The sequence below is a fragment of the Elephas maximus genome, chromosome 18 (genome assembly GCF_024166365.1).
Source record: "Elephas maximus indicus isolate mEleMax1 chromosome 18, mEleMax1 primary haplotype, whole genome shotgun sequence".
NCBI classification, from domain to species: Eukaryota; Metazoa; Chordata; class Mammalia; order Proboscidea; family Elephantidae; genus Elephas; species Elephas maximus.
The window spans coordinates 32,094,205-32,107,705 of NC_064836.1; the positions used below are offsets into that span (position 1 = coordinate 32,094,205).

At 41.8% G+C, this 13,501-nt stretch overlaps 1 protein-coding gene across 9 annotated transcripts in view; it reads left to right on the forward strand.

Moving 5' to 3' along the window:
* The window catches only part of GRIK1 (glutamate ionotropic receptor kainate type subunit 1), a 473,079-nt gene that overhangs the window by 325,271 nt on the left and 134,307 nt on the right, over nucleotides 1–13,501 (forward strand). For all 9 annotated transcript variants that reach the window (XM_049858058.1, XM_049858060.1, XM_049858059.1 and 6 more), the window contains one exon: nucleotides 9,511–9,564. In XM_049858058.1, coding sequence (XP_049714015.1) covers nucleotides 9,511–9,564 — 54 coding nt within the window. The remainder of the gene's footprint in view (nucleotides 1–9,510; nucleotides 9,565–13,501) is intronic.

The following is a 13,501-nucleotide window of genomic DNA, read 5'->3' on the forward strand; positions in this document are numbered from 1 at the left end:
GAGACGATGTATATAAGGCTTTAAGCCTAGGCCTGGAGCGTAGAACGTTCCCCGTGTTAGAGATTACCATCACTGTTACGTTAATGTATCACGTCTGGGTAAAACTACAGATGTGACAATCAAAGCTCATAGTTCAAAAGGCATGTTGGTGTTAGTTGCCATGGAGTTGGCTCCAACTCATGCTGACTCTGTGTACAAGAGAAAGAAAAGTTGCCCAGTCCCACGCCATCGTCACAGTCCTTGGCATGCTCAAGTCTGTTGTTGTGGCCACTGTATATTTTGAGTGCTTTCCAACCTAGGAAGTTCATCTTCCAAAAGTTTATTGAATGATATTCTGTTCAGATCCATAGGGTTTGGTTTGGTTTGGTTTTGACTAGTTTTCAGAAGTTGATCACCTGGCCTTTCTTCCTAGTCTGTTTCAGTCTGGAGGCTCCATTGGAACCTGTCCACCATGGGTGTCCCTGCTCTTTGAAATACCAGTGGCATCCTTTCCAGCATCGTTGCAGCACACAAGCCACCAAAGTACTACAAGCTGAGAGTGGCGGTCAAAGGACGCACGCCTTGTTAAATTCTTGTCTATCGTGTTTCCTAAACCTTCTCTCAGCCTGACTTACCAAGTTCTGCATCTTTTGAAGACCTCCCTTTATCTTAAGTCTCCATATCACAGACTTAAAACAGAGCACATTGTATCCCATTCCTTGGCCTTCCCCCAAAACTGGTTTCTCCTCTGATCTTTTGGTGACTAGAAATACCAACCAATGACTCAAGTCACCAACCTAGGAACCCACTGAATTCTCCCCACATTGCCTATTTATTAGTTACCAAATGTAGATTCTGCCTTCTGAGTACGTTTCAGATTTGACATCGTTTTTTCCGTCTCTCTCATCAATTTCTATCTGTTCTTGTATCTGATTTCTCTGCCACAAGTCCCCTCCCTCTTCTTTTTATTATCTGGTTTCAAAAACTGTTCATTCCAAATAAAATATCAGACCTTATCTCTCCCATGTTTGAAATTCCTCAGTGTCTTCTGTCCCCCTCCTATTGCCTTATGTGTAAAGCGCATACTGTTTGATCACCAAGATGGCGCAGGATGGCGTGGGACTGGGCCACCTATCATTCTGTTATAAATAAGGATGCTATGAGTCAGAGCCCATTTGATGACACCTAAAAACCAGAACATCACATTGTTTAACATGATGTTCAAAGCCCTCCACACCTTGTACAAGCTGTTATTATAGCGTCTATTGGATACAGTATCTATTATTATATCTACTAAGTAACTGTAACAAAATATGCATTACAGTTTTTCACAAACTGTCCTTTCTTGATGAAAGGTGACTCTATCAAGAAGATTAAAGTACCTCTCAAATACTACCAAAGTATATTAGCTTCTTAGGGCTGCCATAACAAAATACCACAAACTTGTGGCTTATCAGACCTGAAATTCATTGACTCACATTTCCTGAAGCTAACAGTCCAAATTCAGGGTTTGGCAGGGGCATGTTCTCTCCATAGGCTCTAAGGGATAATCCTTTCTTGCCTCTCTGCTTCTGGTAGCCCCAGGTGTACTTTGCAACTGCAGCATAACTCCATGGTCACGTGACCCTCTTCCCTCTATCTATCTGTCTCTTCTCTTTTACAAGGTCACCACTCTGAATGGATTAGAACCCACCCTACTCCACCATGACCTCATTTTCACTGATAACATCCTCAAAAGCCCTATTTCCACCAAGATCACCTTCACAGGTACTAGAGGTTAGGACTTCAACATGTCTTAGGTGGGGGAGGGGGGCCACAATTCAATCCATAATACCAAGGGATTCAAAATCACAAGAAAAGCAAGGGTCTAATTAACTCTAACAGCTGAAGAAGTGTCGTCATAGAAGAGTAATGCAGATCTGAATTTCTGGTAAAAGGTGGTACAGTTAGTGAGACACCTGACGACACCTGAAGCATCATCCAAGAGAGAATCTTTCATGACTGGGTCCAGCTACTGGAGAAGAGGTGGATGAGCAACTCATCAAGATCTCTTGCCTTGGTGGATGCATTCTTTACGATAAAGCTCCAAATCCTGTGGTTCTAATTTTGTTCTCACCAATCATGTGCCTTTACTTGAGTTCTCAAAGTCCAGAAGGACTTTGTGCAAATGATTGAATTTCCTGCCACAAACACCTCCCATTGTCAATTAATATACTAATATGGTGCAAAGAGCCCAGGACTGAAATAAAACCTGGGTTCAAATATTGGAAATATCCTTCATTTTTCAAATCTAAAAATTGAGGATAACACTTTGACCCAATGGTGTGTAAAGCACCTATCACAGTAGTGGACATGTGGTTGGTGGTGGTGTTGTTAGGTGCCATCAAGTTGGTTCCAACTCATAGTGACCCCATGTACAACAGAAAGAAACACTGCCTGGTCCTGCTCCATCCTCACCATTGTTGTTATGCTTGAGCCCATGGTTGCAGCCACTGTGTCAATCCATCTTGTTGAGGGTCTTCCTCTTTTTTGTTGGTCTTTTAATTTACCAAGCATGATGTCCTTCACCAGGGACTGGTCCCTCCTGATAACATGTCCAAAGCACATGAGACAAAGTCTCACCATCCTCGCTTCCAAGAAACATTCCAGCTGTGCTTCTTCCAAGACAAATCTGTTTGCTTTTCTGGCAGCCCATGGTATATTCAATATTCTTTGCCAACACCATAATTCAAAGGCATCTACTACATGTTGTAGTAGTCAGCAAATTGTAGCTATGATCATTATTGTTATGGCCACACATCAGAATCACCTGAAGGGGTTTTAATAGATACCAATGCCTAGAATATAACCAAGACCAAACAAACCAGGATATCTGGGCACGGGGCTCAGACATTGCTATTTTTTAAAAATTCCTCTAGGGATTTTAATGAATTGAGAAACTCTGATATCAATAATTACTTTCTGAGCTTGGTAGAAAAGAGCCCTGGTGGTACAGTGGTTACGTGTTCAGATAATAACCAAAAAGTCAGCGGTTCAAACCCACCAGCTGCCACATCCCTAAAGGTTTACAGCCTGGGAAACCCTATGGGACAAATCTACTCAGTCCTATAGAGTTGGTGTGAGTCGGAATCAACTCAACAGCAATGGGTAAGCTTGATAGCTAGGGTATAAATTGACAAAATAAAGTCACCCAGCCCCAAAAAGCTAAAGAATAGGGCCCATACTCTTGATGACTTTACTGAGTTATAATACAAAGAGCCAAGCCAGTTGCCAGCAAGTTGATTTCAGCTCACGGTGAGTCCATGTGTTTCAGAGTAGAACTGTCTTCCAGTGGGTTTTCAGTGGCTGTGCCCTTTCAGAAGTAGATCACCAAGCCTTTCTTCCAAGATGCCTCTGGGTGGATTTGAACCCCCAGCCTTTCAGTTAGTAGCTGAGCACTATTTAGACACCTCATGAAATCTGCCAGACCACCACTTAACAGCTACCCCCGTTTCTCTTTCAAATGATTACCTTCAGTCAAATTTAAGATCTAGTTTATTACCGTCATTATGGAAGAAGCTTATTACAAAAAGATTACACATATTCTCTGTTCGCTTTCCAGCTTCTGGATTTTGTTCAATACTTTGTTGTTAAAACTTTCTTCCACTGTATTCTTTCTTCCCTACACATCATCTTTACAATTTCCCCTGGATGTTGCAGAGAGTTTATTTTTTAGATTCATGTAGTCCTTCCAAAGCTCTGCTCCCTCCTATTTGCCAGATGCCTGTTTCGTTCTACCACAGGAAGTCTTTTTTCCTGCTCTGTTCTCTACAGCCGGTACTCCTGAAATAGCATAACCTCTTCTGTGGTACACCTGGGTGATACAATCTGGCTCTTCTGGTAGGGTTGTCTTACCCAGTTTATTAATATCCACTAGTCAATGCTGCAGCAATGGGTTCTTTGGTTAGGGTGTGTGCTGTGATGTGTGTGGTGCCATTGAACGTTACTTAGATAAAGTCAAAACTAGTTCCTAGCAATACTGCCCGGTAAAGTATGCACGCTGCTGTACACAGAGCAGCACCTGGTCAGTCCAGCGGACAACTACACTATCAAAATTCAAAGAAAGTAGTGTTTTCTGCGTGGGAAAGAAGTCAGAAAACTTCCAGATCTTGATTATATATATATATTTTTTTCTTTCTTTTTTAAACTAGCATTTATCTTGATGTGACATTTTCTTAATCTCTTAATGACTTTTAGGTGAAATACCAACAGGCAGAGAGAAAGCATAGTGCGGAACAAACTTTCATTTGTAAAATATGCCACTATTAAAAGACAGAGCTGCCAATCCCAACCGGTCTGCAGACCATTACAAGAAATACTGCTTAAAAAGCACCGCCTTTTATTTTATTTTAGTGCGTCATTGGAGCCCTGGTAGCACAGTGGTTAAGAGCTCGGCTGCTACCCGAAAGGTCAGCAATTCAAATCCACCAGCTGTTCCTTGGAAACCCTATGGGGCAGTTCTACTCTGTCCTCTAGGGTCACTCTGAATTGGAATCGACTCAGCAGCCAAGGTCTATGTCAATGGCTTTGTTGTTTTTATCTAGAAATTTCTCATTCACCTGGGTCCTAGTGTGTCTACAGCATTGAGCAGGTCAATGATTAATGATTGCACTTTTTCTTTAAATTACCATTTCTAAGAAATTCAAGGAAAGAACCAAGAGGCAATGACCCAAGCAAGCAGCTAGGGGTGAACAGGGATTTTTCTAGTGCATCAGATGAAAAGTGTACCTGGAGGACACAAGGGTTCTTTTGCAATTAAAACACAACCGCTGGCTGTTTATTCGCTGCATTTTCAAGTCTCTTTTCTAGCCCTAAATAAAAGATACATCCAATTTATTCTGAGGAATTACAAATAATAAAAATAGTAATAATTAGTTGAAAATGTTGCTTTAAAAAAGAAAGTCTCATTAGAGGGAGAGCAATTGCGAGTATACAGCAAGGTATATATAAGTTTTTGTGTGAGAGACTGACTTGATTCGTAAACTTTCACTTAAAGCACAACAAAAATTAAGAAAAAAAAAAAAGAAGAAGAAGCCAAAATTGTCAACTGGGGATCAAACACTTTCATAATGAAGTTAAAAAAAAAAAAAAAAGTGAGCTCAAGTGTAAAGCTGAAACTTCAGGTGCTTTTGTATTTCCTTGTTCAGTTCCAGAAACAATATTTTAGACCTCAGGGTCCACCTCTCTATCTTCATATAAAACTCACCCAGTTCCCATCAAGAGGTAGTCTTGGCTGCAATCACACTACCTAATGACCAAAGTGAAAAATTGGATTCCTGACTGACCCCGGCAGTTAGCTCTTTATACCCAAATGATATAAGAGACCAGCTAACGAGACCTCAACACGCACAGCTTTAAATGTTATTGATGGCCCTAAAGCAATTCTACTCTTTTTTTAAAATCCTTTTTTGCGCCGGGTCTTGTTATCACCACAGGAGTGACTTTCACACTGTGGGCTCATGATTCATAGAGAGAGCTTCCTGTCATTTGTCTTACCTTTGTGACATTACAGTCTCACTAAACATTCCTGTGGTTTCCACGTTAGCAGACAGTGCGTAAGGAACACCAGATTGGTGTGCGCTGCAAGTAATGTGCTATCATCAGAGCCCTCTACATTTTTTATTTCTTTTCAAGTAAAATCTGCCTAGTTTGCATATCTCTAAGGCACCTCCCAAGACCTCTGATAACTGGGACTGCCTTTCCCCAGACTTTCCATCCATCTCTTCACCTGAAATTATGAAAGTCGTCATTCTTTAATGCAAATTTTCACATTTTCCAAAAGCAGTGATTCCTGGTCCTTACTGTAGAATACAGAAGCCCAGGTCCCACTCCCAGAGATTTCTCATTCAAGATATCTCTAGGCCGGGGCCCAAGAATCCCTAGTTGTCTTAGGTCCCAGGGCCGCCATAACAAAATACCACAAAGTGGGTGGCTTTAAACAGCAGAAATTTATTTTCTGACATTCTAGACTTTCCTGTTATTATTGTTGTGTACCATCGAGTAGATTCCAACTCATAATGACCCTATATGATAATGTAGAACTGACTCATAGGGTCTCCTAGGCTGCAATCTTTACGGGAGCAGATTGCCAGGTCTTTTCTCTCGAGGAACCGCTCGGTGGGTTTAAACTGCCAACCTTTCTGTTAGCTGCCGAGCACTTAACTGTTGTGCCACTAGTTAGAAGTCTGAATTCAGGGTGTCAGCAGGGCCATGATCTCATGGGAGAGTCCCTTCTCATCTCTCCCAGGTCCAGGTAGCCCCAGGCATTCCTTGGATTGGTGAAGCATCTTCACATGGCCATTGTCCCTCTCTGTCTCTCGGTGTCTCTTCTCCTGTTTTATAGAGACCACCAGTCAGTTTGGAGCAGGACTCACCCTTCTCCAGTATGACCTCATGTTAACTAATAACATCTATTTCCAAACAAGGTCACGTCCACAGGTACCAGGGGTTAGGACTTCAACATAAATTTTGGGGGAGACACAATTCAATCCATAACATAGGTTGAAAAACTTCCACAGGGCATTCGTATTTGTCAGAATTGTCCTGAATTGTCAGAACTATGGGAAAAACTGCCTTGGAGATTTGATTTCTTTTTTAATTTTATTGTGCTTTAGCTGAAAGCTTATAGTGCAATTCAGTTTCTCATTCAAAAATTTATGCACAAATTGTTGTGTGACTTTGGTTGCAATCCCTGCAATGTATCAACACTCTCTCCCATCCACCCTAGCTTCACCGTGTCCATTTGTCCAGTTTTCCTGTCCCTTCCTGCCTTCTCATCTTTGCTTTTTGGCAGGTGTTGCCCATTTGGTCTCATATACTTTGATTGAACTGAGAAAACATGAGTGTTGTTGTTTGTTTTACAACCAAAAACCAAACGCATTGCCATCGAGTTGATTTTGACTCAAAGCAACCCTGACAAATACTTGTCTGAAGGTGGACTTCAGGAGCGGCATCACTTCTGAGTTAGCAGGGTGTCCGGGGACCAAAGCCTTGGGGTGGAAGTTTGATTTCTGAGTCTTGCATTTTCATTTCCACACAAAGGCCAAAACATAGCACTAAAGAAGTCATTTTGGTCACCTGGCCCAAGGAAGGATACCCTCAATTTAGGAGACTTAGAAGCAATACAGGCAGTCCCCGGGTTACCAACAAGATCTGTTCCTAAGTCTGTCTTTAAGTCGAATTTGTAGTTAAGTCAGAACAGGTACATACATTTCTTATTTAGCTTCAGTTAGTCAAATGTTTGTCTTAATATATAGTATATATTTTACCTTTCCATGCATATAAAAAGAGCCCTGGTGGTACAGCGATTAAGAGCTCGCCTGTTAACCAAAAGGTCGGCAGTCCAAATCCACCAGCTGCTCCTTGGAAACTCTATGGGCAGTTCTACTCAGTCCTGTAGGATTACTATGAGTCGGAAACAACTCTTCAACATGGGTACTGTTTTGGTTTTGGTTTTATGCATACAAAACACTTAAGAAACACATCCAAATACGCTAGAACTCTTAACCACAAAGTAGTGCGTGTACTCGTTATTATACACCACTACATTTAATTCAAATTTTTAATACAGTAGGCTTTATGACAGTCCAAGTACCAGTTGGTAAGTCAGATGTTTGTAACCTAGGGACTACCTGTATCTTATCTTCAAAGCAAATGCAACATTTTCTTCTCAGTTGACACCATTTTCAAGGAAACCAAGATAAGATCACATTTTCATAATCTCTACCTCTGTAGTGATGGTTCAGTGGTAGAATTATCACCTTCCACAAGGGAGACCCGGATTTGATTCCCAGTCAATGCACCTCAAGCGCAGACACCCATCTTTTGGTGGAGGCTTGCATGTTGTTATCATGCTAAACAGCTTTCAGCAGAGCTTCCAGACTAAAGCAGACTAGGAAGAAAGGCCTGGTGATCTACTTCTGAAAAATCAACCAATGAAAACACTGTGAATCACAAAATTCCAATCCTGTTGTGCATGGAGTCGCCATGAGTTTGAGCAACAACAGCTAATAGCCTCAACTACCTCTACATAGAACACTTGTCCTTTCTGCCCACCTCTGCCTGCCCTCCCCCACAAAGTAAAAATAATACACACTTTTAGAAGGTCTGGAACTATCCAGTTCCAGATTACTGCGTTAGGCAAATCTGCTGCAAAAGACCTCTTTAAAGTGTTCAAAAAGCAAAGATATCACTTTGAGGACTAAGGTTTGCCTGACCCAAGCAATGATATTTTTAATCACCTGCATGTGAAAGCTGGACAATGAATAAGGAAGACCAAAGACAAACTGATGCCTTTGATTTATGGTATTGGAGAGGAATATTGAATATACCATGGACTGCCAGAAGAACAAACATATCTGTCCTGGAAGAAGTGCAGCCAGAATGCTCCTTAGAAGTGAGGATGGTGAGACTTCATCTCACATATTTTGGACAGGTTATCAGGAGGGACCAGTTCCTGGAGAAGGACATCATGCTTGGTAAGGTAGAGGGTCAGCGAAAAACAGGAAAAACTCTCAATAAGATGGATTGACACAGTGGCTGCAACAATGGGCTCAAATATAGCAACGATTATAAGGATGGTGCAGGACCCGGCAGTGTTTCATTCTGTTGTGTACAGGGTGGCTATGAGTCAGAACCAACTCCACAGCACTTAATAGCAAAAGCAACAACACACCAACATTGTCAACTCAACATTTACTGAGTTTACTCTAAGGGAGGCATTATGCTAAATACTAAAGCTAAGGATACCAATAAAATATGTATCTAAGCTTGTACTAGGGAACAGTGGTTGGTTCAGTGGTAGGATTCTCACCTTCCACACAGGATTCCCTGCCAGTGTATATCATGTGAAACCATCACCTGTCTTGTAGGTGCAGCCTTCCACACTGCTATGCTGCAGAACTTCCAGGCTAAGAAGGCCTAGCGATTTACTTCCAAATATTAGCCGGTGAAAACCTATGAATCACAACGATTCTATCTTTTGTGCACGGAGCCACCATGAGTTGGGGTGACTCTGAGGCAGATAACATGGAATTACTCAGAAACATAGGGAGAGGGGAAGGCAAGACTCTGTACCACTATGGTAAAATCCAAATATAACATTTGTTAACATAAACTATATTTAAATGCATTGTAAGACTGATTATGTAAACCAAACATGGTGTAATGGAAAGAGCATTGGGTGGAAGTCAGTGATCTGGGTCTTCGTCCCACGTCAGCCACTAATTGGCTTCGGATTTCTGATCTCCTGAGTCTGTGGATTTCCAAAGTCCCTCACTGTTCCAGATTTCCAAGCTTTTATGGTCACCCTACTAATTATCAGAGCCCTGGTGGTGCAGTGGTTAAGAGCTTGGCTGCTAACCAAAAGGTCAGCAGTTTGAACCTGCCAGCTGCTCCTTGGAAACCGTACGGAGCAGTTCTGCTCTGGCCACTATTATCAATTTCTTATTGTAGTTCTGTTTCTTATTCTTATCTCTTATTTCTCTCTTGCAGATTCTGTTCATGGGCATGATGACGGAGTACTATCACTACTTTTTCACAACCCTGGTAAGACCTTCCAGTAGAAATGGTATCCACGAGATAGGAAACATCTCCCCACTGAGTTACTTTAAAGTCAGCCTCTCCAGTGTCATAGGCAGGGCACTGGCATGGAGATTCACCTTACTCTCCTGAGAAATCTCTAAACCCAGTAATGTTGAACGAGCATGAATGCACGTGCACCCAGAAAAGGATTAAATGAAAATTCCATTAAATAGAAACTGTCAAAGTGCAAAATCTCTGTAAAGAAGCGTTGCCCACAGTTTCTATATTCATCAGCAGGCACCCCAAGTGTGACTCTGTGTTCTTTAATCTGATGGGGTTCACCCGCCTATGTCTGGTGGATAGTTGGGTTAGCCAGGGATCATTTGCCAGGTGTTTGGAAGACCATCAAGACAGGAGTTTGGGAAATCCTCTGTGCATTGAACATTTTGCACTGCTAAGAGAAACCATGGCTCAGTTGGAATCCAAAAGAAACTCTAAAAAACCAAAACCAAACCATTTGCCATGGAGTCTGTTCTGACACACAGCAACCCCATGTGTGTTGTTCAGAGTAGAACTGTGCTCCATAAGGTTTTCATGGCTGTGACCTTTCAGAAGCACATCACCAGATCCTTCTTCAAAGGGGCCTTTGAGTGGGTTCAAACAACCAAGCTTTCGATTAGCAAACAATTATTGAAACCACACAGGGACTCCACAACGCCTTAAACTGGGAAAGATGATCAGGATAAAGAGATGATATAGGCCATTTAGCAGATCAAAGAAGCTCTGGTGCGGCAGTGGTTGAGAGCTCTGCTTCTAACTGAAAAGTTGGCAGTTTGAATCCACCAGCTGCTCCTTGGAAACCCTATGGGGCAATTTTACTGTCCTATAAAAAAAAAAAAAAAAAAGTTTTTTTTTTTTATAGGGTCGCTAGAAACCCTGGTGGCGTAGCGCTTAGGTGCTACAGCTGCTAACCAAAAGGTCAGCAGTTCAAATCCACCAGGCGCTCCTTAGAAACTCTATGGGGCAGTTCCACCCTGTCCCATAGAGTCATTATGAGTCAGAATCGATTCAATGGCAACGGGTTTGGTTTTTTGTTTTGTATAGCATCACTATGGGTCGGAATCAGCAGGATGGCAACAGGTTTGGTTTTTTTGTTTTTAACACATCAAAATGATGTGGTATCTCTCATACAATCAGTTTCTGAAATCAATCACTCTCCCCTGATACACACACACACACACACATACACGCTTCGTTACATGAGAAGAAAACACCGATCCAACCTCTTTTTCTAACCATAATGTGTCAACTGAAATCCAGCCAGAATCCAGGGAATTCAGTAAGAGAACTGTTTTACTGAGTAAGAATTAGGTGAGTAGGGAAGTCAAAGAATTCCGAACAAGAGCCAGGCAGCTGTCATACTCAGACTATTTATACCCATTACCTGTTGCCATTGAGTCGATTCTGACTCATAGTGACTCTATAAGACAGAGTAGAACTGCCCCATAGCGTTTCCAAGGAGCGGCTGGTGGATTTGAGCTGCCAAAACTTTTGGTTAGCAGCTGGTCTCTTAACTACAGTGCCACCAGGGAAGTAATAAATTATACTCCCAGCCCGAGTTCTCTGAGGGCTGGAAGGAGCACAGGACATCACAGGGCAAACACTCTGGGGCAGTACCCAAAATCATTACTACTAACCAGCATGACGTGGAAGAGCAAGGGATCAGGACGGAAGTTTCTGAACTAAGGTTTCAGGGGTCTTTTCAGTCTTGAATTCCTGACGTTCTGGTTAGTTCTTCTGTCGGAATAGTACAGAGAAAACTTGGGAAATGCAAAGAGCAACGTGTCTCCGCCTGATCTCCACATTCTTCCTCCTCAGTCACTATGAACACCTGGGTATTACACAAGACAACTTGGCCATCTGCCTCAGAACTTTCTACCAACCTTGGCTGTATACACCCCTGTTGTTAGCCGACATCGAGTAGATTCCAACTGTTGATGAACCCATGTGGACAGAGAAGAACTGCTCTATAGGGTTTTCAAGGCTGTTACTCTTTGGAAGCAGACCACCGGGCCTGTCTTCTGAGGTGCCTCTGGGTGGGTTAGAGTTGCAACCTTTTGGTTAATAGTCAAGCACTTAACTCTTTGCGCCACCCAGGGGCTCTTTATACACTCCGAATAGCTGGTTTTGGAAAGATTTGAGAAAAAATATGAATGGAACCTATGAAGGCTGGCCTTCAATGGAGACCAGGAGGGATGAACAAGTTGCTGCACTTTTTATGCCTTTTCACCCCTCACACTTTTGCTTTCTTCATTCTTCATTCAAATGGAAATATTGTAAATCACACCTTGGACTTTCCACATTCCACATTGCATAAAAACTTCAAATTGTAGGTCAATCTAATTTTGTACGTTTAATTTAATCATTTTAGCACATTGAATTCATGCAATATTGAATCCACGGGGGACTCAGTATGCACTCCGGAAGTTTCTGCCTGGCTTCCTATCGCTTAAGTAACTTTCCTTCTATTGAATTAATGCATTAAAGAAATCGTCTTTTTGCAGGCCTTATTAATTTGCTCCTTTAAGCATGCGTCTTTGGTATTATCTTCATTCTGCCCTGTTTTGCTTTTCTGTTCCTACCATTCTTGGCCATAAGTATTAACACAACTTAAAGAAAAAAGAAAATCAGTTACTTTGTGCAAGGAAAATACAAATATAATGTTGAAAAAGGCAGCACGCCTTTTCTGACATTGAACTGACTAGCACCACAGAACTGCGCCCTTACAGTTCAACCTTCTAATCCAAAACTTTCTTGGGAAAAGGTAACGATGTAGAGAAGAGTTAGTCAAAAGAACAATTCTGTGTGCCTCTTCTGCACATACAAATCCTGGAGTGTTTCTGAAGGTGCATCTGTTCAGTGACCATTGACATCATGGCTCTTGTACTATCTTATGCGGTACTTTTCATAATGCAGGCACATTGGTAGGACATTTTTATGAAAGCTTTTCCTTCCAGCAAAATGTTCTTTTTGAAAGTTTGGGTTACTCTTCGATGGGATTTATTTTTAACAGTATATTTTAGAGTCTAACCTTTTTACATAAGAAAAAATTAAGACTATTGTTTAAGTTGGTTTCAAAGGTGAATCGACTTAAAAACCTCTGGTTTCCACACAGCTTCTTCTGTAACGGAGAACAGTGGGGTGTACTTAGCATTTTTTTCCTGAAATATGGTCTGAAAGGGAACAAGTTCTATTGTTAAGCTGCTCACACCCACACAACCATATGCTGCAGTTTATCCTCCAACAAGAACCCTCTGGTTCTCACTCCAAGCACATGGCCAGTGGGCATTCTGCATGGCCTCATGTATGGGACGTGAATTATTTTCAGTGAGCCTGGGTAGTATTTTTTTCTGCTGGATATAGAAATGCTCTCCCTGTCAAATGCAGATATGATTTCCAAATTTCACCTCCTTGGCAAGACCCAGGACAGTCTGAGGCAGCAAGATGTGACTGAGAGGGGAGCACTGCCCCTGAGGAGTTGTTCATTCTTGGACCAGTCCCATCACCACTCAGAACCTGTTTTCTCATCTGTAAAATAAAAGCATTGAACCAAAGGAACAAAATTATCCCTTCCAACTCCACAAGGACTGTACCCTAGGAAGAGAATGCTCTACCTTCTCAGATGTCATATCTGGTGCCCAAGGGCATATTAATGATTAACTTCCAATTAATGATTAACTTCCAAATTTCTCTTCTAACTGTACTGCACAAAAAAAAAAGGTATGGGGGAGAATGAAAACTGCTTACTGCCGTAGAGTTCCCGAGGCAACGCGCCAATGGAAAGAGTTGGGAAATGTTCTTTTATAGAAACTATATGATAATGGCCGCCATTTCGGTCTTAGTCCATTTGTTGCTTCTGCAATCATTAATTCTTTTGTGCCCAAATAACATTGCGAATGTT